At 39.5% G+C, this 26114-nt stretch overlaps 2 protein-coding genes and 1 pseudogene across 2 annotated transcripts in view; 2 read left to right on the forward strand and 1 right to left on the reverse strand.

Moving 5' to 3' along the window:
• Positions 1-2393: 2393 nt before the first annotated feature.
• On the forward strand, positions 2394-3331 carry LOC114098777 (baculoviral IAP repeat-containing protein 2 pseudogene; annotated as a pseudogene).
• A 1867-nt stretch (positions 3332-5198) lies between these two features.
• Znf483 (zinc finger protein 483) lies at positions 5199-16700 on the forward strand. Its single transcript, XM_071600403.1, has 7 exons — positions 5199-5396; positions 7118-7130; positions 7243-7656; positions 9788-9876; positions 12127-12253; positions 13195-13305; positions 15154-16700. Exons 1-7 carry the CDS (start codon positions 5199-5201, stop codon positions 16698-16700), a joined length of 2499 nt encoding a protein of 832 aa, XP_071456504.1.
• Positions 16701-24741: 8041 nt separating this feature from the next.
• Positions 24742-26114, reverse strand: part of Ptgr1 (prostaglandin reductase 1) — a 28393-nt gene continuing 27020 nt past the window's right edge. The window contains exon 10 of the mRNA XM_027943005.2: positions 24742-26088. Within this exon, the coding sequence (XP_027798806.2) occupies positions 25978-26088 (111 nt within the window). The 3' untranslated portion in view covers positions 24742-25977. The remainder of the gene's footprint in view (positions 26089-26114) is intronic.

The raw sequence follows: 26114 nt of genomic DNA on the forward strand, positions 1-26114 counted from the left end.
AATAATCTAACAAAATCAGTGTTTTTTTAACCTTTAATGTTATATCTTTCCAATTATTCTTCATACTAAAGCTAGAACAGTTAAAAAACTAAACACACAGCCTACACAATTATCCCTAAGTATGCTAATCCTGGATTGAAGATTCCACCAGACTGCTTATAAGGCAAGCAATTGATTTGCAGTTTTCTCTTTCTTTACTGATGCACAATCCATCATTCTTTACCATGACAGTTGCTTTTAAACAGAAGTTATAGTTTGGCTACAGTTCTCCGAAGATGTCATTCCAGGTAATTTGTTCCTGTGTGGAATGTCATTTAGGTAACAGAATATTTCCACAAGTTACAGTGTTTCTCAGAGTGTGGCCAGAGGATCACCTGCAACAGATTGGCGGGCAGAGGGCTGGAGGGTTCCAAAAAGCTGTTTTCAAGTAGAGAACACCTTGAGATTCTAAGATACACTAACATTTGAGAACCATTAGTTCAAGTGTCTGTAACTTTCCCAGTTAAAACAGTTGACATTTCATCTGATGGTCTTTAACTTCTGACATTCCACCTTCAGCCACCCCTGGGGAAGATAATAACCATTCACACTTGGGATAGGGATAGTCACTGCTGCTGCTGCTGCTTCTTCTTTTTAACATTCCTTTTAACACATTTTATTGTTTCTCACAAATTAGGGAAAATATTCGTTTATCAGTAATAGAAAAATCCTTACTTTACAAAACAAGTGAAAAAGCACCAAAGAATTTGGCAACAACTCTGATGAATTCCAGTGTTAGTAATTTACAGTTCTTTTAAACTACATTGTAATTTAGTATTGAAAGCTTTCATAAAGAATACTAAATCCAGTAACTCCTGAAATGACCCATAAGAAGCATTGACACTACTCCTTTAATTCTTCCTGTGTTCATACTTATACACTGATTTATTTCACAAATCTTCTCTTACAACTAAATGGACTGAGATTAAATATATAATACTATCTTTTTTGAAATAATAGGCATAGGGCACAAAAAAGCTTTGAGTGTTGACTTCCCCAAAAAATTGTTAGCTGAAGCTAATATAATCCACTTAAGTCAATAAACTGTGATAAGCTGGGTGCAATTAACCTTTAAATAATGTAACCCTTTGAAGATTTTAATTACTCTTATTTGCTAGAATAAAGTGGGATTATTTTGGATGTCATGGTAAAGTGCTTGTTAAAGGGAAAAAAGCCTACATTTAACTTTACTTTAGTGGTATAATCAGTAATTGTCCTGATATCTAGGCTTCATAGCTTGTAACCAAAAACAAATTAAAGGCATAATTTCAGCATTCTATAGTTGCTTTGAATTTTGAGAATAGCCGGGCATGGTGGCATACACCTGAAATTCCCAGTGGCTCGGGAGGCTGAGGCAGGGGGATCGCAGGTTCAAAGCCAGCCTTAGCAAAAGTGAGGCTCTAAGCAACTCAGTGAGACCCTGTCTCTAAATAAAATACAAAATAAGGCTGGGGATGTGTCAGTGGTCAAGTGCCCCTGAGTTCAATCCCTGGTACCAAAAATAAATAAATAAATAAATAAACTTCTTTGAAAAATAAAGAAGTTTTGAAACTTTTAGAAGTACATAAACTTTTTTTCAGACCTTTAAGTCAGTTATTATACCAAACTGTGAGCAAATAGCATGTGAGTTACTTAAAAGTGTTAATATAATCCCAAAGTACTCAAAGGTATCTTGGTAATTTAGAAGAGATATTCATCCCACCTGAGTTTAAACTCAAACATAAATCTAGTAAAGAGGGTGTGGTGGTTCAACGAAATTAAGGAATTTTTGATTTCTTTTTGTGATAAAAAAGTGACAAGAGAAATTTTATGTGAAAGTGAAGCCAGATTTAAAGATAGGTAGTTAGTATAGTTAGATAAAATGGAGACCATTATCAAGAATGGAGTCCAAGAAACCAGAGCAGCACCTGGGGAAAAGAACCCATCTTAAGGAACTGTTAATGAAGTAGCTCCCAGCAAACAGGTAGGTGCTAATCAAAAACCACCCCAGACCCTTCCTGCCCAGGTTAATCCTTTAGCCCACTATCTCCCACCTTTTGGCCTTCCTACCTGGATTCTATCACTGCAGGATAAAGGGAGACAAAGGACATGAATATGGGAAGACTAAAAGAAGACCTTAGCTATAAAAAAGGGAAGACCTTGCCCTTCCACGGATTCCGCCTTTTGGGTCCCCTTCTTCCTCTGGGGAGAAGTCTTTTCTGCTATCCTTTAATAAAGCCTTCTATTTTCCACTCTACACTTGCCTCGGCGTGCTTCTTTGGTGTTATACTTCAGCATTCAGGGAAGCAAGGACTCATCACCGGTAAACAGCAGTAACAAAAGTTTTAGCCATCAAAAAGTACTGCTACCTACTCATGCACAAAACTGCCTCCAAAGAGTTATCCAAGATCCCTTGCATAAAAAAAAAAAAAAGTATAATCGAAGATAGCACAATCCTGTCAAATTGGACAAATGAAGTATGACTTTTCATGTGGCTCTACAGAATGTCTATATATTCAACTTTCCCCATCAGTGTTCCTGTTTCAGAAGGGAGTCTTGCTCCTGCTGGTTTTTATTAAACTGGTGTGAATGACAAAGTCAGATGCTTCTATTGTGGCCTGACGCTGGATAACTGGAAACAAGGAGACAATCCTATTGAAAAGTGTAAACAGCTATATTCTAGCTATAGCTTTATTCAGAATCTGGTTTCAGCTAGTCTACGATCCACCCCTAAGAATACCTCTCCAATGAGAAAACAGTTTTGAACATTCATTATCTCCTAGTTTGGAACATAGTGGCTCATTCCATGATTATTATTCCAGCCTTTCACCAAATCCTCTTAATTCTAGAGCTGTTGAAGACCTCTCTCCTTTGATAACTAACCCCTACAGTTACCCAATGAGTACTGAAGAAGCCAGATTTCTTACTTACAATGCGTGGCTGTCAACATTTTTGTTGCCATTGGAATTGGTGACAGCTGGCTTTTACTGCATAGGACTTGGATGTAGGGTAGCATGCTTTGCCTGTGGTGGGAAGCTAAGTAACTGGGAACCAAAGGATGATGCTATGTCAGAACACAGGAGATATTTTCCCAAGTGTCCATTTTTGGAAAATTCTCTAGAAATGCTGAGGTTTAGTATTTCAAATCAGCATGCAGACACACGCAGCTTGAATGAGAACGTTTATGTGCTCACGATCTAGTGTTCCAGTTCAGCCTGAGCAGCTTGCAAGTGCTGGTTTTTGTTAAGCGGATCACAATGATGATGTCAAATTCTTTTGTTGTGATGGTGGCTTGACATGCTGGGAATGTTAACTCTTCTACATTTGCTAAACATTATCTATACTTTGTTTCTACTTCCTGCAGTTTCCTGTTGTCTTTCTTCCTAACTCTGCATATCTCTTTATTATACCTGGTCAACTGATGGTATTTTCTCCATAAACTTAGCCATAAAATTTCCACAGCACACACTTTCTATATTTCATTTAAAAATTTAAATAAACTGATCTTCATTTAAGAACAATTCAGATAGGATATCAGTCATGTTGTAATTTATAGATGAATCAATTTATCAAAAGACAGCTTTTTGTTATCATGACTGCCTAACAATACATTACCAACAGAATTACTGTATATTCAGAATGTACCAGAATTTACCTTTCTTTCTGAAAACTCAATATTTTAAAATATGGTTCATACACAAAATCATACTCCATGAAATTCAAGTTTTATCCCTTTATAAAGCTTTGTACTGGGCTGGGGATATGGCTCAACGGGTATCGCGCTGGCCTGGCGTGCGTGCGGCCCGAGTTCGATCCTCAGCACCACATACAAACAAAGATGTTGTGTCTGCCAAAAACTAAAAAATAAATATTAAAAAAAATTCTCTCTCTCTCACTCACTCTATCTTTATTTAAAAAAAAAAAAAAGAAAGAAAAAGAAAAAAAGCTTTGTACTCTCCATAATGAGATTTATGTCTGCAGGGGGAAAAATGAGTAGGGGGGAACTCTTGAGGGCTGTACATCACAGTACTGGGGCTGAAAGTACCTCAGCAGGGCAGCTGCTAGGAGGCCTCCTCAGGCCAGGAAAGCAAAAGCATCTCAATGAACCAGAGCCGGGTTGTAACCAGTCAGCCAGTCAGCCTCTTCTTGACTGAAGGGCAACCCTATTTCCTCCATCACCTTGCTGTCTGTGAGATAAACACAGTAGCTCATTTAGTTGAGCCTGCTCTGATGGTTTAAAGTGTGCCTTGAAGATTTGCTCTGCTCCCTCAATCTGGAATACTTTCTTTCCCGACTCTGTCCCTCCAAGAATCATCTAGTTATGAGAACCCTCCAAGCAATCCTTCTGAAATTTGTTCATGCAAAGCCCAGCCATCTATTCAACAAATGATTTATTGAGTACCTACTATGTGCCAAGTTCTGTTCCAGGCCTGGAAATAAAACATGGAACAAGCCAGATAAAAATCCTTATCCTTGTGGAATTAATATTCTGGTGTAGAAGATAGACAATAAGTAATTAAGAAGAAAATCATGGTATGTTAGAAGGGGAAATAGGAGTGGGGTGGAACTCCAATTTCACTAACTGCAGTGGTGGCACAGCTCACTGAGATCAGTAGGTAGAAGTTGGAGGGTGGTCCATGTGCAGGAAAGTGGGGGAAGTGGTCAAACAGGTTATGAGTGGCCAGACGGCCTCAGGTCTTGTAGGCCATTGTAAAGACTAGGGGTTTTTTTCTTTGAGTGAAATGGGAAGCCTTTGCAGTGGTTTAAGCAAAGGAGGAACATCATTCGTTTGATGTTTTTGAAACATCTGCCTGACCGTGGTGAGGAGAGAATGGACAAGAAATGTCAAATCAATAAGCTATCACAACAATAATCCAGGCAAGGCATGATGGTGTTTTGTTTTGGATCAATGATGGCAGGTGTAGAAGTCAGATTAACATTTAATTTAGTTTACCGATGTATCAAGTGAATCCGTAATACACTTCTGCAGTAATTTTTTTTTCTTTTTTTTCACATTGGATCTCAGGGAATGGTGGTTACCAAGGAAGGTGAGGGAAGATTCGAGGTTGCCAAGGAGACAGAGCCGCATAGATTTGAAAACCTGAGAGGGTTCTAGGCCTCCAAGCCTCTGGCGCAGCAATAATTCTGCAGCTAAGCCCCCCACCCGCTTCCCACTAACCATGCGCAACAGGGCAGGTGGGAGCCTATGGAAGGAGCAGGACTTTTGCAAAGTGGAACAAACGCACTCCGGGAATCGTAGTTCAGAACCGCCGCGCAGGCGCAGTGGCTGCCGCGGGCTTGCGCGCGCAGCCGCTGCGGGACGAGCTTCTGGAAGCTCATTGCGGTGGCGTTGGAGCTGGCTGCGGATGCTGGTGCAGGTACTGGTTGTCCTGGATCCCTAGTCTGGGAACTGCGACGAGTGGCCGGCTCCGAGCGCGCACCTGGGGGCAGGGTGGGGACGAGAGCAGCCAGCGGACCTGGCTGTGCACTGCGGCTGCTGCTCCTGCCGCGGGAATCGGGCGCTGTCCTGCAGGACAGAGCCACCCGCTTCTCTCCATCCCTCCCTGCGCCCAGGGGTTCGAAACTTCGGCAGTCTTGTATTTTGGGCGGGATAATTCCTTGGGTGTGTGTGTGTGGGTGTGTGTCCGTTTTGCCAGCATCCCTGGCTTTAGCCCCTAGATACCAGTTAAAGCATCCTTCCTCTCCGGTCCAGATCACTAAAAATGTTTTCAGGTATTGCCAAATGACCCTTTTGGGACAAAATCGTCTCTCCCTTTCTTCCCCCTGGTTGAGAATCTTTGCCTGCGTCACATTTTCACTGAGCCTCTATTGTAACTCCAGGGAGACGGAGTCGAGAGTGTGTTAGTCCCAGGTGCCCTGCAGGGCGCCAGTGGTAGATAAGTGGGCGCCTAGTATTTAGCAAAGGAATAAGTGACATTATGCGTGCTGCGTTCGGTCCTCGGAAATGAGTACAAGTATTGGGTACGCAAGATTATTATTTGTATAATAATTGCAGTAAGAGACGCCCATCTTCTCCGTTGCCCCGCAGTGGTTCATCTTAGGTTGTGTTGTTATTTTCTGAACCCTTGGGAGAGTGGGTCCCCCGCCTGACTAGTCCTCACAATGCTCATTCCCAGCTCATTGTAGATGCTCAGTCACTTGTAGAATGAATGAATGCATGCAACACAGCAGGCTGTGTGCATTTGGGGATCAAAGAGAGTTTCACACAAGAGGTGACAGGAGGTGAAAGGAGTCAGTTTTTAAAGAAAGAATTAAAGTTTGGTAGGAGCCTTGAAGGAGGCAGCAGTCCAAGGAGAGGGAATAGCCATCGTGCAAAGAATAGGAGAGTATAGACTGGGAATGGGGGGATATTTCTTTATGGCTGCACTGTCAATCTGCTAGCTAGAGCTGGAGAGATGAAGTCAGCCAGGCATGTTTCTTGATGGTTGTGCACACCCCTCTGCATTGAAATTATATCTGAGACGGCTGGCCAGTGCATTGAACTTTATCTGAAACAGCTGGCCAGTAAGGAAGTACAAACAGGGGAGTGACAGGATCAACTTTTGTGTGTTAGAAAAAATCCCTTGGCCATGGTGTGAGACTAGATTGAAGAAACCTGTTCTTAGGCAGTTTCAGTGCAATAGAATGGAAAGGGTCTTAGCAAATAAAGTTGCCAGAACTTGGTTATTAATGGATGTGAAGAGTAAGGAGGAAGAGAGAGTTGGTAGTCAAATATGAGATCAGACTTCTGAGTTGGGCAACTGGTGGCTGTCTACTAAGAGATGGCAGGAGTAGTTAAGTAGATTTGTGACATCATCCCCTTGGATTAGGGAACCTTTTCTGATAAATTTTGTTTATGAGGAGTATTATGAAGTCTGAATTTGCTGCTTCCTGGGAGGATATCTTTAATTATTCTTAAGTAACTCCTGAGCATTTGACCTATAAAGGAAATTGTTCTTTTAATAGAATACTTGGGTAGGGCTGTTCTAGGCCTCTGAGGTTATATGTATGACTATATGTATTTGAACCAAACCAATGTGTTCAGGATTAACAACAATTTATTTCATTTTTTTCCATGTCTTATGTTTCTTCTTGGCAGTTTCTGCAAGACTGTAAACTGGATCCCTGGAGTCCTTGATGTTTTGCTGTGTATAGTGCCTGTTGGTGGACTGTGCTGATACTTCAATAGTCTAAAGGGACCGGATTCCTGCTTGTGATTCACAGTGCAAGCTGTAGTCACCCTGAACAAGATGACAGCCATCTCCCCAGGTCCTGTGACGGTGGCCTCAAGTGAACACAACAAAGTCCCAGGAGCAGAAACTCCTGAGGACCAAAAAGCTATCTCAAAAGGAAACACTGCTGACCCAGAGTCTTTCAGACAGAAGTTCAGGTGGTTTTGTTACTCAGAAGAGGCTGGACCCAGGAAATCCCTGAATCAACTCTGGGAGCTCTGCCTTCAGTGGCTGAGACCTGACATTCACACAAAAGAACAGATTTTAGAGCTCTTAGTATTTGAGCAGTTTCTGGCCATTTTGCCTGGGGAGATCAGGATTTGGGTAAAGTCACAACATCCTGAGAATAGTGAGGAGATGGTGGCCCTGATAGAAGATTTGACCCAAACACTTGAAGAGAAGGATGGTGAGATACTTGAAGAAAAGGAAGGTGAGATTTATAGATGGAGGAAGAAAGTGGGGGGGATTTCAAGTTATGAAAATAAACTCCTCAAAGGAAGCAAAAAGAATTAGAACCATGTAATCAAAGATGAGAGATTAACATCAGGAAACTTTTGTACCTTAGAGAATGTGGGCAATCAATTCTTCCTGCAGTGTCCTCCCCTTAGAAGCCCTAATTTTGGAAAAACACTATGTTGCAATAACAGACAAATCAGAGAGAAGTCAGGAAACCCCCATTTTGAACACATCAGTTATCCATGTAACAACAAATTAAGTCTATGGTGGTAAACATTGTTTCCTTATGTATTCTAGAACTCATGGTGGAATAAATTCTGTCACTGTAGCATGGCACTTCTCCAAATTAGGGCTTCTGTGTAGAGGCTTCTGGAAACAAAGAATTGACTGCTGGCATCCTGTGAAGAAGAACAATTTTCTTAAATTACAACCCTCTTTTGATTTTGATTACATAATTCTAATTCTTAATTTTTTTCTAATTGTCTAGTTGGTAAAGCTGCCAGAAAAAATCTTTTCACAAGAAACGTGATTTGAAAAAATACTTTAAATGTGAAAAAGGCACCTGAAGTCAATTTCAGACATTTAGTTCCTGTGAGTTTAGTTTCCTCATTTCAGTCTGCAGGAATCTGCTGGGTTTCCCAAAGATGGAGTCAGTTCTTGGGACCAGCCGATGCCTTCCCTCAGTAAACAAACAGCTTTGGGTGACCCTGGAGCAATGCCTTGTGCTCAGACTAGAAAGTAAACACATTAATAAGAAAAAAGGAAAATGCCCTTTACCTTAATACATCTTTTAATTTAAAACTATTCAAAGACTCATTATTGTGTAAATTAAATATTTTGAAGCTGAGGGTTTGTGCAATAAAGGAAACCAGTTTTTGTGAAATTAGGAATTGAAAGGATTTGGGGTTAAGATAGGGAAGAAAGCCTGGGTTCTTATGGGGTACTGTAAGAACCTGTCTCTCACTATTCTTTGTTTAAAGAATGGGAAAAATTTCATGCCTTTTTTCCTGAAAGAATTGAAACCAAGAGTAATATTTTGAGATATATTTATGAGTTTTCATCCACAGTCCCTGGCTCACAGTTCCTATAACCTTGTCATTTCCTAAGTGACTGGCACAGTAAGTATCTTTTGTTAAAGTATTTATCCTTTTCTCCTGGATTCCTGAAACTTGTTCCCCAAACAACTGCAGAGCTCCCAAGGTAAAATGCAGTCTTTTTGTTATTTATAACAAACACCTTTCAGTCACATCTGAGTTTGTCAAGGAAGTGATTTTTGGAAAATCCCTAATTAGCCATCACCCTGGGAGGCTGGTTGCCATGGGAACCAACTTGTTCTGGAGCGGGAGGGTTGGAACTTGGGGCCTCCTGGAGAGTTGCTGAAGATTGAGCCATTCTGCCCGCAACTGGTGATTTTATCATGCTGGTATGATGTAGCCTCCTGAAAAACCCAAAAGGACTGGGTTCTAAGCCTCTAGCAAGCTGAATATGTGGGCATTCCTAGGGGCATAGAAATTTGGGCACATCCAGGCCTTTAGCTCCTTTCAGAGACCATGAGCCTTTTCTTAGTGCTTTATCCTAAGCAGCTCTTCTCTCTGGCTGTTCATTTATTTCATTTATATCCTTTGTAATATCGTAAGTAGTAAACGGGTAAAAATAAAAGTATTTCCCTGAGCCCTGTGAGCCATTCTAACAAGGAGATGGTTGTGGGAAATCTGATTTATAACTATTGGTCAGAATTTCCAGAGGCTAAAGCTAGCATCTGAAATGGGGGACAGTGTTGTGGGACTGAGTCCTCAACCTGTGGAATCTGGTGCTCTCTCCGGGTAGATAGTGTCAGATTGAATTGGATTAAAGGACACTGAGCTAATGTCCACTGGAGTATGCATGGCAGAATTGTGTAGTTTGTGTGGGGGACCCTCCTCCCAGACACACACATCTGGGATCACAGAGGAGTCTGGGTTGTATAGTAGGAGAAACAGACTTGTATCCCCCCCCCATCATCCCCCCACCCTAGGGAATACAAAAAAATGTTTAGTCTGAAGAATCCACTAGAAAGACCAGGTGTTTTTCCCCCTTCTTAGATCCAGTTGCTCAAGATTCTTCTCTTTGCCAAGAGGAAAATTCAGAAGAAGATAAAATGGTTGCAGTTCTTTCAAATACTGAATCATGTGTAAGTTTCCTTTCCCTGGTTTTCATTCTTAAGTGAATACTGAACTGGACTCTTTAGTGGTAAAGATAATTCAGGCCAAAAAAAAAAAAAAAAAAAAAATTGAAACAAGGACCTTAAAGTTTATTTTTCACATTTTATTTGAGTTCACAGATTGTGTTACAAGTTGGAATAAACAAAAACATTTGGGACTGGGATTATGGCTCAATGGTAGAGCGCGCACCTAGCATGTGCAAGGCCCTGAGCCATATAAAAATAAATAAATACATAATTAAAAAAAGGTATTGTGTCTAACTACAACTAAAAAACAAATATTTCAAAACAAAAACAAAAACATTTACTAACATTCAACAGTTAATCCTGTAGAAAATTAGTCAGGTGGAAATAGAGCTGTATTTCCTTTATATGATCAAGAGGATCTCCAGCTGAGTAGTGTTGGAATCTTCACAATATCAATAAAAGATAAGGAATTGCTGCTGAGTGCAGTGGTACATCCTGTAATCCCAGCTACTCATGAAGCTGAGGCAGGAGGATCACAAATTCAAGGTTAGCCTTGACAACTTATCAAGATGCTGTCTCAAAAACTAATTCTCAAAAACTAATTCAGGAGTCTTAAGGTAGGAGGATCACAAGTTCAAAACCAACCTTAGCAACTTAGGGAGATCTTGTCTCAAAATTAAAAAAAAAAAAAAAAAAAGGCTAGGGATGTTGCTTAGCATGCACAAAACACTGGATTCAGTCCCCATTACCGAAAAGAAAAGACATCATTGCCATTAACCAGTGTTTTCTGAACACTCTAGCCAATGCAGCAAGCATTGGTATTAAAGAGGCAAATGTGTATTCGAAGACATTGTCTATTTTCAAAACCTCAACAAAAGCAACTGAAAAAGTACTGAAACTTGTAGTAATATCTGGGAAAATAGTTGGTTACAAATCAATAAGTTTCCTATAAAACAGTAATCACCAGTTAGGGGAAAAAATACCTTTTTTTTTTTTTTTTTTTAGTACTGGGTATTGAACCCACAGGGGCTTAACCACTGAGCCACATCCCCAGTCCTTTTTATTTTAAAACAGTCTTGCTAAGTTGCTTAGGGCCTTGCTAAGTTACTGAGGCTGGCTTTGAACTTGTGATCTTCATGCCTCAGTCTTCCGAGTCAGACCACCATACTGAGTGGTGGGGGATTTTATTCACAAGAATGAATTAACAGTGCTGTAGCAGGCCAGTGATTACTCCAAAAACTATGTCTTTTTTCCAATTCCTGCAACTTGTGAATGTTTCTTCCTTTGGAGGAAGATCTTTGCAGGTGTGATTAAATTAAGGGTTTTAAAATGTCTATCCTTGATTATATGAGTAGGCTCTGAATGCACTGTAAGTTCCCCCAATAGAGTTTGAGAGAGAGTGAGTGTACTAGGAAGAGATGATGATATAAAAGAGGGAGGTGATTTCAATGGATAGTGCCACAAGCCAAGGAAAGCTGACATCACCAAAAGCTAGAAGAAACAAGGAACAAGTTCTCCCCCCAGATCCTCTCAAGAGAGTGCAGTTCTACCAACACAGTGAGCTCTGATTTCTGGTTCCAGCTTTGTGAGAGAATACATTTCTGTTGTTCAAAGCAACCAAAGCCATGGTAATTGGTTACATGGTATTACATCAGCAGGAAGCTAATGCAATAATAGGCAGACACTCTGTTATACTGCGTCTCAAAAAGTCATGCGGAGGATGCTACAGAAAGTGAATTTAAAGAGTCAGTCTACTTGTTTATAAATGTGGAGCTATTACAAGTGCAAGTACAGATTGAATACAGATTCTGTAAGAGGATATAGAAAATAGTTACTGCATATAACTGGAAGTTAAAATTTGGAATATAATTGCTAATGATATTATGTATTTAATTACTACCTGTAGTTAGCTTATATTAATTCTGCATATTTGGGGTTTGGTAATGTAAATCATACCCTTCACTCATAATTTTCCTTTTACTCGTAGGAATCAATATGTTAGAATTAACTTGACCAATAGAGAATTCTTATACAGCATTGACAACAGAGACTGGATGGGAGAGGCAGGGTTATGAAATACCCTGTTCTTTGTCACTTGTATTAATCACATAATAGCTACTCCATAGTTACTTTGAAATTTTTAAAAACTTGAATACTGTCAAAATCATTTATTTATATGCTAACCACTTCTCTGCATCCTTAGGGTCTGTCTGGAAATAATACAATGCAAAATGACTATGTTTGGTGTTTTAGGAAACCATAACATTCAAGGATGTGACTGTGAATTTTTCCAGAGGAGAATGGAAGAAGCTGGAGCCCTCTCAGAAGGAGCTATATAAGGACGTGCTACTGGAGAACTTAAGGAACCTAGAATTTCTGGGTAATGACATCCTCTTTATGATCTAGCATCTAAGCTGGGTATCTTTTTGTCCCCTGTTATAGAAAGATAAATACTGTACTCATGTAAATATTTTAACTTTGTTTTGACTGAGCACTCAGGGATTAAAATGACTAATCCTAAAAATGGATCAGAAAACTGTACTTTTCTGCAAAATTACCTCCAAAAGGTCTTTGCTTCATTCAGTGGGAAGTGTGCAGCATTGTTGAGAGCCGCAGGGGTTCCAAACACTGCGCAGAAGGCAGGGCGCCTTCGGAGGGCGAAAGCAGGAGGGTTAGAAGGGCGTCCCCCTGGCTGCGCTCCTGGGCCATTCTGAACTTTCTCCAGACGCCAACATGGACTGACTTTGATAGGGACCACCAGGCACAAGGGGCGGCTGTCCGGCCAGCTGCGGTCTCGCGCAGAACCCGCTCCGCATGTCCCCCCCCCACTGCCAGCGTGGCATGTGCATCCAGTCCGGTGGCGCTGCTATCGGGCGTTCCCTTTCGGGTCCCTTTCTGCAGGGAGAAGCGGCCCAGTGACCTGTCCAATCCATGCGCAGGAGCCTCCAGATCCGAGGAAAAAGGGTGGCTCGGGTGTTGAGAGCCACGGCCAGGTCAAGATGGTGCCTGGCATTTGCCAGAAGGGGGGCTCCTGCTGCACAGTTCTTGTGGGTGGAGTTCGCGTGGGTGAGAAAATAAAGTTCATTCCTGCTTGAATCTACAAGTGGCTCGTGACCCCCCTGTTATTTGTGCCCAGCCAGACTGCGGCACAGCATCATTTGGTTATCAGTGCTCTCCCTTCCCCCATTTTCTCCTTGAATTCTAATATTGATGTCTATTTCATTTCATCTTTCCTAGAGAACCAGAGGCTTAAGTTTGAATGTTGGGACATCTTTGTTGTATGCATGAGCAGTCATTTACCATTCTTTTCTCTATGAGCAGGCTCTTCAGTTTCCCAGTTAGATGTGATTTCCCAGCTAAAGTGGATTGAATTGCCAAGGGTGCTGGCCAAAGAAATCTCAAAAGACTCCAGACCTGGTGAGTTGGTGAAAGGTAGGTAAGAACCTTGAATGCAGTTGCTCACCAAGTCAGTTGGGAAGAGCCTTTGTAATGTTGGGCAGCCTATATGCTAAAACATAAGGATGTGGAAGAGCCCTGCCCCTTTTGGAATGTTCTTTTTAGTTTGAGAGACTGTTGGTTTTGGTCCTTTGAGATGTAGATGCCAAGGGTGATTTCCCATGCAAGAGATTTATTTTGGAAAATTCCAATGAAAACAAATGGGAAGGGAGCTGGAAGAAGCCAGAGAGCTATTACAGCATGATGTAAGTTTAACCTCTATGAATGAGGCGGGGAAGGGGGAAAGATTGGGAAGGAAGAATCTTGAACTGAAGAGTAGTTGTGAGAAAGTTTTTCCTTTATCATTCCCTGTATCTTCCTAAAATTTACTAATTTTTCATTAAAAAATGTTTAAAAATCATACATATCAATACTTTCATTTATTTTAAGAAAACCAGTAATCCTTTTTTAAAAAAAATTTTTTTTGTAGTTATAGATGGACAGCATACCTTCATTTTATTTGTTTATTTTTATGTGGTGCTGAGGATTGAACCCAGTGCCTCACACATGCAAGGCAAGCACTCTGCCACTGAGCTATAGCCCCAACCCCCCAAAACAGTAATCTTTCTCATACTATTTCATCTCCTAGACCATAATCTTTTTTTTTTTTTTTTTTTGGTACTGGGGATTGAACTCAGGGGCACTTGACCACTGACCCAAATCCCCAGCCCTATTGTGTATTTTATTTAGAGACAGCGTTTCACTGAGTTGCTTAGTCCCTTGCTTTTGCTGAGGCTGGCTTTCAACTCATGATCTTCCTGCCTCAGGCTCCTGAGCTACTGGGATTATAGGTGGGCCCCACCATGCCCTGCTTAGACCACATACATTTAATTTTATTTTATTAGTATGAGGGGTTGAATCTGGGAGTGCTGTACCACTGACCTACCTTTCCAGCCCTTTTTAAAATTTTTGTTTTGAGACAGGATCTCATCAAGTTGTCAAGGCTTGAACTTGCAATCCTCCTGCCTCAGCCCTCTAGCTCTTGAGATTGCAGGTGTGTGCCACTAAGCCCAACTTCTAGGTAGTAGGAAGTTTTAAGGCCAAAAGAATAGGATTGAAAGTGCTGTAGTGTGTGAGGGACAGGAAATGGATGCCTGATTAGAGCATCCTAAAGTTGATAAGGCCAAGTTGCTGTAACCTTTAAAGAGTCTAGCATATGTGATACTGCTTATCTGTGATGTGATCAACATTTTCTATAAAATTAGTGCTGTTTGTCTGCTTTGAGGAGTCTACGGTTTAGGGATCAAAAGCATGAATCTTGATGTCAGACTGAAATTTTTAGCTTTACCACTTATAATATATGTGACCTTCTGCAAGCTGCTTATGCTTTATGTAACCAGTTGTCACACTCATTAAATGGGGATATGAGTAGGACCTACTTCACTCGGGGGTTGTGAAGATTAAGTAAAATAATACAGATAAAGTGTTCAGCATGGCACCTGGTACTTGGTAAGTAGGCAACAAATGTTTGTGTTATCATTGTTTGAAAAGAGAGAAGTTTGGATGTAGGGAGGATAGGTTTAAGCCTGTTAGAAAAATTCAAAATAAGGGTAAGAATTTGCATCTCTAACTATGTCACACCACCTTTTCATCTTCCTATTTGTCCTAACCCTTGTTTTCATCTTGCTTTGCTGAACTGCCTTTCTGCTTCCTGTTTTATAAACCTCCATTTGAGAATTATCCAAGCCAGATTCCTTATCATTACTGTCTATGTTCCTATTTTAGTCCCAAATACAGTAGCTTTCTTTATTGCAAACAGAAATATTCTATTGTGATCTCTTTTAGAGAGTGAGCCTAGGGGTGAGTTGGAGCCGTCTGTTCAAAAGCACGATGTGCTTATTGAAGGATCAACTTCAGAGGAAATAATAGAAAGATGCTTCAAGGATGATGGTTGTGGCTTGACTGCAGAATTAAGGAAGCGTTATGGCAGATCTGATGAGGGTCATGGCAAACGACATTCAAAAGGAACACATAAGAAAGCTCATCAGCGAGGCAGTAAAGGTGAAGACTTTGACTCAGAAAGGAGCCCTGGTGCAAAGCACTTTAAACGAACTTCTGACTTGATGAAACATGTGAGAGCCTACTTAAGGAAGAAGTCGCGGAGGTATAATGAATCCAAGAAACCCTTCAGTTTTCATTCCGATCTTGTTCTGAACCGTAAAGAACATTCTTCAGAGAAGTCACAGAAAGGCGGAGAAGGTGGGAAGAGCCTAAGTCATTCTTCATCTCTTAGTGAACATCACAAACGTCAGAAAATACATTTGGGAGATAAGGCCAAGTGCAGTAAATGTGGGGTGTCCTTTGCCAAAAGCTTATCCCGTACTGAGAGAGAAAAGATGATGTGTGAAAAATGTCAGAAGAAGTTTCAGCAAGATACAACCTTAAATAAAGATGAGGGACCTGAGACCGGAAAAAAAACTCATAAATGTAGTAAATGTGGGAAAACCTTTAGCTGTAATGCCTCACTCACCAAACATAGAAAGCACACTGGAGAGAAATCCTTTATGTGTAGTGAATGTGAAGAAGTTTTCGGTGATAGTTCATCGCTCAAACGACGACGTCGCAATAGAGAAAAGCCCTTCAAGTGTGATGATTGTGGAAAAAGTTTCAGCCTGAGCACTCACCTCATTAAACATCAGCGAATTCATACTGGAGAAAAACCCTTCATATGTAAAGACTGTGGGAGACCCTTTAGTGAAAGTTCTTCTCTTGCTCAACATCAGCGAACTCATACTGGAGAAAAACCCTATAAATGTAACGATTGTGGGAAGTCCTTCAGTCATAGCTCTTCCCTTTCCAAACATCAGAGAATTCACACTGGAGAGAAACCCTATACATGTGAAGACTGTGGAAAATCCTTTAGACAGAATTCTTGCCTTACTCGACATCAGAGAATTCACACTGGAGAGAAGCCGTATTTGTGTAAGGATTGTGGAATGACTTTTAGCCATTTTACATCTGTCATTTATCATCAAAGACTTCATTCAGGAGAAAAACCCTACAAATGTACCGAGTGTGAGAAAGCCTTTCCTACTCATTCCCTCCTCAGTCGTCATCTGAGAATTCATACTGGTGTGAAACCTTACAAATGTAGCGAATGCGAGAAAACCTTCAGTCAGAGTTCATCTCTTAATGAACATTACAGAGTTCACACTGGAGAGAAACCCTACGAATGTGACTTTTGTGGAGCAACCTTTAGTCGGAGTTCAGTCCTCGTAGAGCACGTAAAAATTCATACTGGCAATAGAGAATATGAATGCAACAAATGTGATAAAATATTTAAAAGTAATTCAAGTCTTATCAGACATCGGTTATTTCACTCTGCAGAGTAATTCTGGGAATATAGTAAGGCAGGAGAAATTCAGTCCAAAATGTCCCCTTATCATCTCCTTACATACACACCTGGAATTTAAATTACCATAACATTTATGAGTAACTGCAACTTGAATGGGTTGGCAGCTAGGAGGAATGTGCATCTTCATTCATTTCTCTTACCAAGGATGTCAACTGCTGGTTGGTAAAGTTATGTGGAAAGAGAAGAAGGTATGTGATGTGAAATGCTTCTAAAAAGCCAAAATTATATTTGAAAAGTTCTTTCCTTTAGTGTATTTCTCTTTCTTTGGCTCTTCTTTCACTGCCACGTAGCATTATGGAAAGAGAACTTGACTGGATTCAGATTACTTGGGTATGTCCCCATTTGCCAACCAACTCACCATATAACCTTGCACAAATAACTTGACCCTTCTGAAGTTTAGTTTCTTTGCACGTAGAATGAAGGGATGGGGCTATTGATTTCTAAGTTTCATTTTGTATCTATGATATTCTCTAATGCTATGGAAATCATTTAAACATTTTTCGTCCTTTAGAATGTTTTCATTTGCTTAGTAGAAAACTACTGTGTTGCAGGATACTGGACGTATGATAATGTGATATACTCTTTGAATACTTGATGCAGGAATCCCTAGAATGTGATAAATAGGAACAGATCAGGGAAGCTCAAATAAGTTTGCCTTCAGGGAATGTTCTAATCACACAAATCACCACAATCTTTTTTTCTTTTGAGTATTGGCTAAGGGGGTTGAGAATATAAGAATTTGCACCTGAGCCAATTGAGCCATGCATCATAGGAAGATAGATTGAGGGTGATAGAAAAGACACATGCTGAAAATAGCTATTCTGGATGGATTTTTTTTTATTTTTTGCAAAATAGAAGTGTATATTTTTTAAAAACTTTGTAGCAAGCACAGCTTCCTGTAATTACAGTGTAAGCATTCTGTATAGCAAAGGTCACAATCAGATTGGGTCAGAGTGGGCCCTTGGACATGTTTTTGGTGTGTGTGTGTGTATAATTGTCACTATTTTAAAATTAGGGAATTCCATGTTAATACTATCATACTGCGCCCTTATTTCTGTGGAACACTCAGCTGGTTCTGAGTAGCAGCTGCCACCTTGAGATGGATAACATACTCTCATTTATCAAGTTATTTCATGTATATAACCTGACTTTTCCTCTGTAGGAATTTGATATTTTGATCCCGTACCATCTGGAAAATACATAGACCGAAACCCCATTGATAGCTAGTGCGATTCAGGAAAAGAATGTAGAATTGATAAGAATAATTGCTCAGTTATATTTTCTGTTGTGTGTGAGAGTAGACCTTGAAGGAATGGAATATACGGGTATTGATGGATATTCTTTAAAAATTTCATTGAGGAGTCTGAATAATAATTTCTAACTGAAAAAGGAACTAAAGATCCTGAGTGAGTTAGGTTTGGGTGTCAGGTCACTGGGTTCTAGAGAATCCCCACGACTGAAGAGTGGTACAGAAATGAGTTCCTAAGGTTGAAATTTGAAACAGCTCCTGTAAAAAGAGAACTTGAACCATAAAACTCCGCGCTTGTGGAAATAAAGAGATCCTTAATGCTGATGTGAGACTCAGGAACATTTGCTGTAATGTAACATGTTTGGTTTGAAATGCTACCTCTGGATGTAGGGTTTTCGGTTTCTTCTGGTGCCTCCTTCATCCCCCCACTCTCAAAGCCTGCAGTTCAGAGTCTGCTGTGTGACAGCTTGATCTGCACAGTTACCGCTGAATGGACCAACCAGACGCACTCTAGCCATGGAAGGAATGTCACCTAAGGATCATCCACATTGGTGTAAGTTTTTTTTTTTTTCCTCATAAGATATAATTTATGGGAAGAATTAAGAGGAATATGTAAAACTCTTAAAGTTATTTTAGGATGTTTCATGGTTAGACCCACCCAGTTTGCATGAGAGGATGTTTTATCCTGGTGTCAGTTGGGAATCTAGAGCACAAACTTTGTTTTTCAACTTTTTAAGGTATAAATTATATATAATAATAATAAAAAAAGCAAAACCACACACACAGTTTAAGTATGCAGTTCAGAGAGTTTTAGTAAATTTACTGAGTGTGCAGCCATTGCCATAACCCGCTTTTAGAACATCACCTTAATCAGATCCCTTAAGATTTTTTCCATCTCCCCTTCCTACCCCTACTCCCAGGCAGCACTAGTCGATCTACCTTCTGTCTGTGGGGTTGCCTTTTCTGGATTTCTTTGTGGTTTTAATTTGCATTTGCCTGATGACTGATTATGTTGATTTATCTTTCATGTGCTCTTTAGCCATTCATATAAGTCTTCTTTGTTAAAATGCCTACTCAATCTCTTTAAAAATTGAGTTGTTGTTAATTGAGTTACAATAGATCCTTTACCTGGATACAAGTTCTTTATACAGTACAGCTTTGTAAATATTGGGTAGCTACTGAGGGAAACCATAGACCCTACTGCACAATATTTATCAGTAACTAAGTATGTATAATTGCCTGAATGACGTTCAGTCTGGCCCATCACCCATGTACTTAAATCCATCATTGGAATAAGTCAGATCAAGAGCTTTTCAACTGCTCACTCCTCATAGAATTGATTTTATTAAGCTTTATTTAGAATTTTTGTTCTTGTTTACATGGATGAGTGTTAAAGTTAGCCCTGTGACAAATTTTATTTTACAGTGAAGCTCGCGCTTTAAAAAATATTTCCCAGTAATGAGTTTCTTTTGAAGAAATTTCTTTCAAGTCACAGGACAAGACAAGATTTCTTTGTATGAATTCTTTTTCTTTCTGGGGATAGAGCCCAGGGACTCATGCATGGTGAACAGACACCACCACTGAGCCACATCCCCACCCTTGAATTCACTCTTATTTTACCTATTTTAGAATTCTTCTTTAATGTAATAAAATATACATAATGTAAAATTAGCTGTTGGGGTCCATTTTGTGTTGTGTAATTCAGTAGCATTAATTACATTAACATGTTCGTAAAATCATCACTGTTTATCTCCAGGACTTTTCCATCATCCCAAACTGAAATTCTGTACTCATTAAACCATAACTCATCATTTCCCCTCATTGTGACCACTATTCTAATTTGTCTACATATTTGAATTTTAGACACTTCACATAACTCGAGCTCATATAACGTTTGTTCTTTTGTGTCTGTCTTATTTCACTTTGCATAATATTTGGTAAACATTCCTTTTGTTTCAAGGAAATGTTGAATTGGATTTTCTAGTTCAGGAAATCTTTATAAAATTCTTTTATAAGTCATCCAGATAACAGTGATAAAGAACCCAAGATCATGTATTGTTTTATGCTTTTTTGGTTCCATAACTAGCAGTGAGTATTCCATAGCATTTGTACATATGCATATGTCCTGAAGAATTTTAGTGACTATCCATATCTCATCTTGGGATCTGCTTCAGAAAACTGAACAAGAATATCTTCAATATGAATTGTACACTGGAATAAAGCAACGAGAGGTTATTTTGCTTTTAAATTCTGATGTATCTGGTCTTTGACTTAGCATAGCTAGAATTCCATCTTCACAGTACAAATTAATCTCTTGTTGAAATTCCTCGACTGATGGAAATTGATCAAAAATATCTGTCATGAATTTGAGATTTTAGGCAATGAATTGACATTTCTTTGTAAATTTGGATGTTCTTTGAAAACAGAATATACCCAAAGTTTTCCTTGAGCAGTGTCTTATATCACACAATTCCTCTGAAACTAAAACTTGAAAATTTTCAAATTTTGAATCAATTGATCTTTGATATTATTAGAAACATATGCCTATATATTCTGTTAGCAAAATATAATTTGCTCATGTATATTCTATGAGCAAAATTGTTAAATGGTACAATCGAATATTTCAGGGTTTTTTTTTTTCTATCAGGGTTTTTTTGTGTGTGTTTTTTAAGAGGTCTTAAAATTTTCTAAATAAATTATCATATATAAAATAATCTCTTCTTTTTTTTGTGGCAGTGCTGGATGCTTAAATGTAGGGCCTTGTGCATGCTAGACAAGTTCTCTGCCACTGAGCTACACCTCCAGCCTGACTCTTTTTATCTTTCAATCTAACGTTCTTTTTTTGTGTATGGTCATGTAAGAATTAAGCTGTTTTAATAGTGCACTGTGTTTACAAACAGTCTGCTAAAACTTTTAAAAATTGTTTTGTTAGAAATTTAATTCTCATTTCTTATGACTAATTTTGTGAATTATTTTTTGACTAATATGTTCAAAAAATTAGTAATTCTTAATGATTGTCTTCAGTGTTGCCTTTTATGTTATCATCAACTTTTGAATTCAACAGCCTTTTCTTTTCATTTTGCTGTAAATTGCAATTGGTATTGATCTTTGAATGTGCACTATACTCTCCTAGTCCCGTTTTTGCTGGTTGTAGTACTAGCTTCTGTATCTGCACTGAATTTTGCCTCAATGATATGCCTTGTTTAAAATTTAAATATTTTCCATATATTTTTGCCTAGAAAATAATTATAATAGCAAATATCTCAATTTAATGATTATGATTTATGTGCAAAACACTGTAACTTGTGCTGTCTGCATAGGTATATTCTAACTTGTGCTACCTACGTAAAATATCCAAGTAAACCCACCATAATATTCCATCCGTGCATAGAAAAAAGTCATCTGAACTGAATTAGTCTGTTGATACCGACTAGATTGGTGATATGTTTGTACGTAACACTAAAAATAATGCACGTTCCATACAAGTGTTAGAAGACCAGTGTCCTATGTGATGCAGTGGTTAAAGTGAATTGTAGTTCTGTCAAGACAATAAAGTTGTGTTTAATGAAAAAATATTTCCCTGTGCTTCTGTTTTGAATTCTGTTTTGGTACTGGGGATCAAACCTAGAGGCACTTAGCCATTAAGCTACATTCCCAACCCTTTTTATTTTTTGAGATGGGTCCTTGCTAAGTTGCTGAGGCTGACTCTTTTTTTTGCGGGGGCGGGGGGGGGTGTACCAGGGATTGAACTCAGAGGCATTCAACCACTGAGCCACATCCCCAGCCCCTTGTTTTTTTTTTGTTGTTGTTGTTTGTTTGTTTTTTTGTATTTTATTTAGAGACCGTGTCTTAATAAGTTGCTTAGTACCTCAATGTTGCTGAGGCTGGCTTTGAACTTGTAGTCCTCCTGTCTTTGCCTCCTGCTGTTTTAAAGCTTTTGGTATGTGCCACTAATTGCATTCTTAGTTTTTAATGATCTCAAGTGGCCACCATATTGAACTGTACAGAATTAAAGAAAGCAGTGCTAGCTACAGGTAAGCTAGTTCCAACAAATCACAGAAGCTTAATGCAATAAAAGTTTATTTTCCAGGTTTTGTTGCTTTCCGACATTTTGTAGTCATGCCATTTAGGACATATGATTTCCAAGGTCCCAGAGGCAAGGAAGGGGAGAATTGGTACATGGTACAGTGTGTTTAAGCACTGGCCTAAAAAGAGCTTAGATCCATGGGTCACCACTGGGTTCCAAGGGCACTGCAGAGAACTCCCTGGAGCTTCTCAGAATATTTTAATGTTTAGTGATAGTACATCTCTTACTGATAGAGACAACATCAACTACTTCTACTGTGTTGTTGGAACTAACCAGCAGTTGGAATTGGTAGGTATTTCTTTTGGCCTAGGGCATTGTAGAAAAAAAAATTATATGACCCCGAGGATAATGTAACCAAGAAGTTTGGGAACATTAGATTCAGAAATAATTTATATTCTCATCTTTTGGCCAGAAATCAGTCACATGATCCTAGCCTAACATAAAGGAAGGCTGGGAAATAGTCTTAACGTGAGCACATGGATTATTTCTACCCCAGTCTCTTAATTATCATTCCTTTTCATTCTTCCCACATGCAGTACATACTTCCTCAAGGAGACAATCCAAAGTCAGATGAGATCAGTGTTTCCAATTCAGAGTCCAGAGTCTGAATTAGAAGCTTTTTAGTTTCATTCACCTAGGTTTTACTGTTGAGACCCTAAATGTCAGTGCCTGCTAATTTTTCTTGAAGTAATATAATTTCTTCAGCAGGATGTATATTTTGTCTAGAGAAATGTCTTCTAATCAGCCCAGGGCATATAAGCCTGGCTACCATTATTCTGGAGCAGGCAGAAGCAAGCTATGTGGCAGGATGGGATAGAGGCTTCCATTTCATCTCTTTCTAGTCTTCTGTCTCATTTATACCCTTCTGCAGACCTGGGGTCTCCCAGTTAATAGCTTTTCTAGTTCTGTTTGGTGAAATATAATAATTTCCTGTGGGAGGATTATTACCTGACCAAACAAGGTAGGGAGCTCAAACTCCTCTTTCTGTGTATTTTTAAGCGCTTTTAGCCTCTGATTTCTCTCCCATTTCAAGAGAACCTGATGTCTCCACATCCTAAATCCTCAGATTTCATCAGTAACACATTAGAATACAGTACCCCTATTTTGGAGCTCAAATTTTCCATGATTTGTCTAGTGGGAATTTGAATTTTTTTGACATGACCTCCTCATTCCTTGAATATTTCCTTACTTTCTGGTTTAAGAAGTTCATCTTGGTGATTTTTTTTTTTTTTTTAAACACTGGGGATTGGCCCCAGGGCCTTGAGCATGCTAGGCAAGTGCCTCCCCACTGAGCCTCACCCCACCCATCTTGTATCTTCCCTCCCCCAGCCCTAGAATAAGCCACTTCTCCAAGGAGCTTTAGTTCTGTTTTGTAGAGAATGGTATGTAAAAGCCATATTCTGAGATTTCGGTGTTCGCATCACTATTGGGATGTCACTATTAAAACCACTTAGTGGACAGAATTAAGGAATATATGAATGTATACGTACGTACATTTGTATGCAGTATGTATATACTACATACAACTTAGTAACAACCATAATTTATCTCATGCATTGAGACTCATGAGTTCACACTAATACTTCCAATTCTTTCCATGTTTGTAACCCTTTTCTGGCATAAACTGTCTTACGTTGCATTTCCTTCCTTGATCAAACCTTCTACATGTTGGTCTTGTATCACCAACCTTCCACCTCTCATGTAAATACTCCTTTATTCCACTCAAGCTCTGACATCCTGCACCTGGTCACCACTCTTGCTTTCCCTTGAGGATGTTCTTCTTTCCCTCTGCTCCACCAGCCTCTGGTGAGCCCATTGCCACCCAGAAGCTCCTCTTGGGCTCTGATCCCCATACCAGGCTATCCCATGCATGAGCAACTCTTTAACCTACTTGGGATCCAACTGCCTGTCACTCACTCCCACGTGGATACTGTCCTCACCTCATTTGGGATCATATGCCCCATGTCAGGCCACCCCTCCACGTCAGCATCCTGCTTATTCTGCCTGAGCTCTTACATGTGCAGTTGCCAGGCATGATATTCTCCTTGCTCTGCCTTCACTCCACACACCAGACAGCCCTCCTGTTCAAATGCTCTCCTCACCTGCTTGAACCCTTGACACCATTCACGGGGCCATGACATTGATGAACTCTTCACTCGATTTGGACATTTTTTTTTTTTTTTTTGGAGGGGAGGGTATTGGGTATTGAACTCAAGGGCACTTAACCACTGAGCCACATCCCCAGCCCTTTGTATTTTGAGACAGGGTCTGGCTAAATTGCTCAGGCTGGCTTTCAACTTGCAATCCTTCTGCCATGTGCTCACTAGGAATGACAGGCATGTGTTACTGCGCCTGGTTCCTCTGGACTTTGATACATGATGTTGGGGAGTTCTACTGTGACTCAGATGCTATATCCATTTTGTTTGGGCTCCAATCCCCCACCAGTCTACAACACACCACCCAATACTTCCCATCCCCTTTCTGCTCCCTGGTGTATACACATACACAACACTGAACTTTGACTGTCCATGTCAGGAAGCCAGGCTCCGTGCATGAGCTCACCCTGCTCTGGGTCATGGAGTTCCCCTACTCCAAACCCTAAGAGGCAGTTGCCTTGTTCAGTCCCGCTGATAACTTTAGGATTGAACAGACTGGTAAAAGAAGGACACACAAAAAAGCAGGGACTTTTATTTTTTAATTGTATTTGTGAGTAAATTTGTAAGGTTCAGAGTTCAAAAAGTACCAAATGTTATCATTCCAAAGATTTCTCTTATCCCTCTATTTTCCATACTCAGTTTTATTCTTTGAAAACAGACCATTATTGGTAGTTTATTATATCCATCCAGTTTTTATACACAGTTTTTGCCTCATTCTTTGTACAATTTTATTTAACTTAATGATGATAGAATTGATCAACAAATTGACATCTTTCTGATATTGAATCTTCCTGTCCAAAAGCACGTTACTTTTTCCATATATTCAAATCATTTGTGTTCCTCAGAATTTTAAAAGCCATTTTCCATATAAATCTTGCAAAAAAATTTTAAAGGTCTTTAAGTATTCCTAGGTGCTATCTTTTTTGCACCTGTTGTGAATGAAGAGATTTGCTTTTCTTGGTTTATATGAGACTTTTGTTATAATCAGTAGGGTTAGAGATCTTATTACTTCAGGTTCACCATTTTCTGGAAGGAGGTAACTATCTTCAATTTAAAAACAAAGAATTGGAAGTTCAAGGCCACAGAGGGAGTAAACTTTTAGACTCTGCTTTGGTTTGGATGAGTGCCCCCTAAGGCCCATGTGTTAAAAGCTTTATCATGACTGGCACTATTAGGAGTGGATTCTTTAAGAGAGGGGACTTAGCGGGAGGACATTAGGTCACTGGGAGTATGCCTTTGAAGAGGATATTGGGTCTTGGCTCCTTTCTGTCCTTCTCTTTGTTTCCTGGATGCCATGAGATGAGCAGCTTCTCCCACCCGTTTCCCTGATGATGTACTGCCTCACCAATTGGGCCCAAAGCAGTGGGGCCAATAGACCATGGACTGAAACCTCCAAAACAGTGAACCAAAATAAACCTTTCCTTCTTTTAAGGTGATTATTCAGGCATTTTGTCACAGTAAGGGAAAGCTAACACACAGACTTCAAAGTCATAATTTTTTGGCTATAACCCGGGAGGAGCAGTAGTAGGTAGTAAGTTGGTGACTGGTTGTTCTTAACTATGAAAATTTCATTCTCTATCACTAATTATAAATAATTTAAATGCATTTTATTAGGTAGGTCAAAGTGATTAGTTATTCTTAGATAATCAAGGCTAATTTTTAGACAATTAAGATAATTTAGATAATTAAGGCTAATTTTTACTGAATGGTGAAAAACTAATCATTTAAATTGTCCAGTGGTGGCTCCTGTGTCATTTTTCTCTCATGCTTTCACTACGGATTTCCCCAAATTTTCTCCTTTCAGCAATCCCATAAATGCAGATGGCATGTTGTTGAATCCTTCAATAATGTGTTCATGATACTGGATTTTACCCTGTATCAAAACAACAAATGTAATAT

This window comes from Marmota flaviventris, chromosome 13 (assembly GCF_047511675.1).
Source record: "Marmota flaviventris isolate mMarFla1 chromosome 13, mMarFla1.hap1, whole genome shotgun sequence".
NCBI classification, from domain to species: domain Eukaryota; kingdom Metazoa; phylum Chordata; class Mammalia; order Rodentia; family Sciuridae; genus Marmota; species Marmota flaviventris.

What these genes read in the sequence shown, in the direction of transcription:
- Znf483 (XM_071600403.1), top strand. Translation starts at nt 5,199, where the DNA reads ATGCGCAACAGGGCAGGTGGGAGCCTATGGAAGGAGCAGGACTTTTGC. An exon ending in TTTCAAATACTGAATCATGT is followed by an intron (nt 9,877 to 12,126) that starts GTAAGTTTCCTT and finishes TTGGTGTTTTAG; the next exon opens with GAAACCATAACATTCAAGGA. An exon ending in ACCTGGTGAGTTGGTGAAAG is followed by an intron (nt 13,306 to 15,153) that starts GTAGGTAAGAAC and finishes GATCTCTTTTAG; the next exon opens with AGAGTGAGCCTAGGGGTGAG.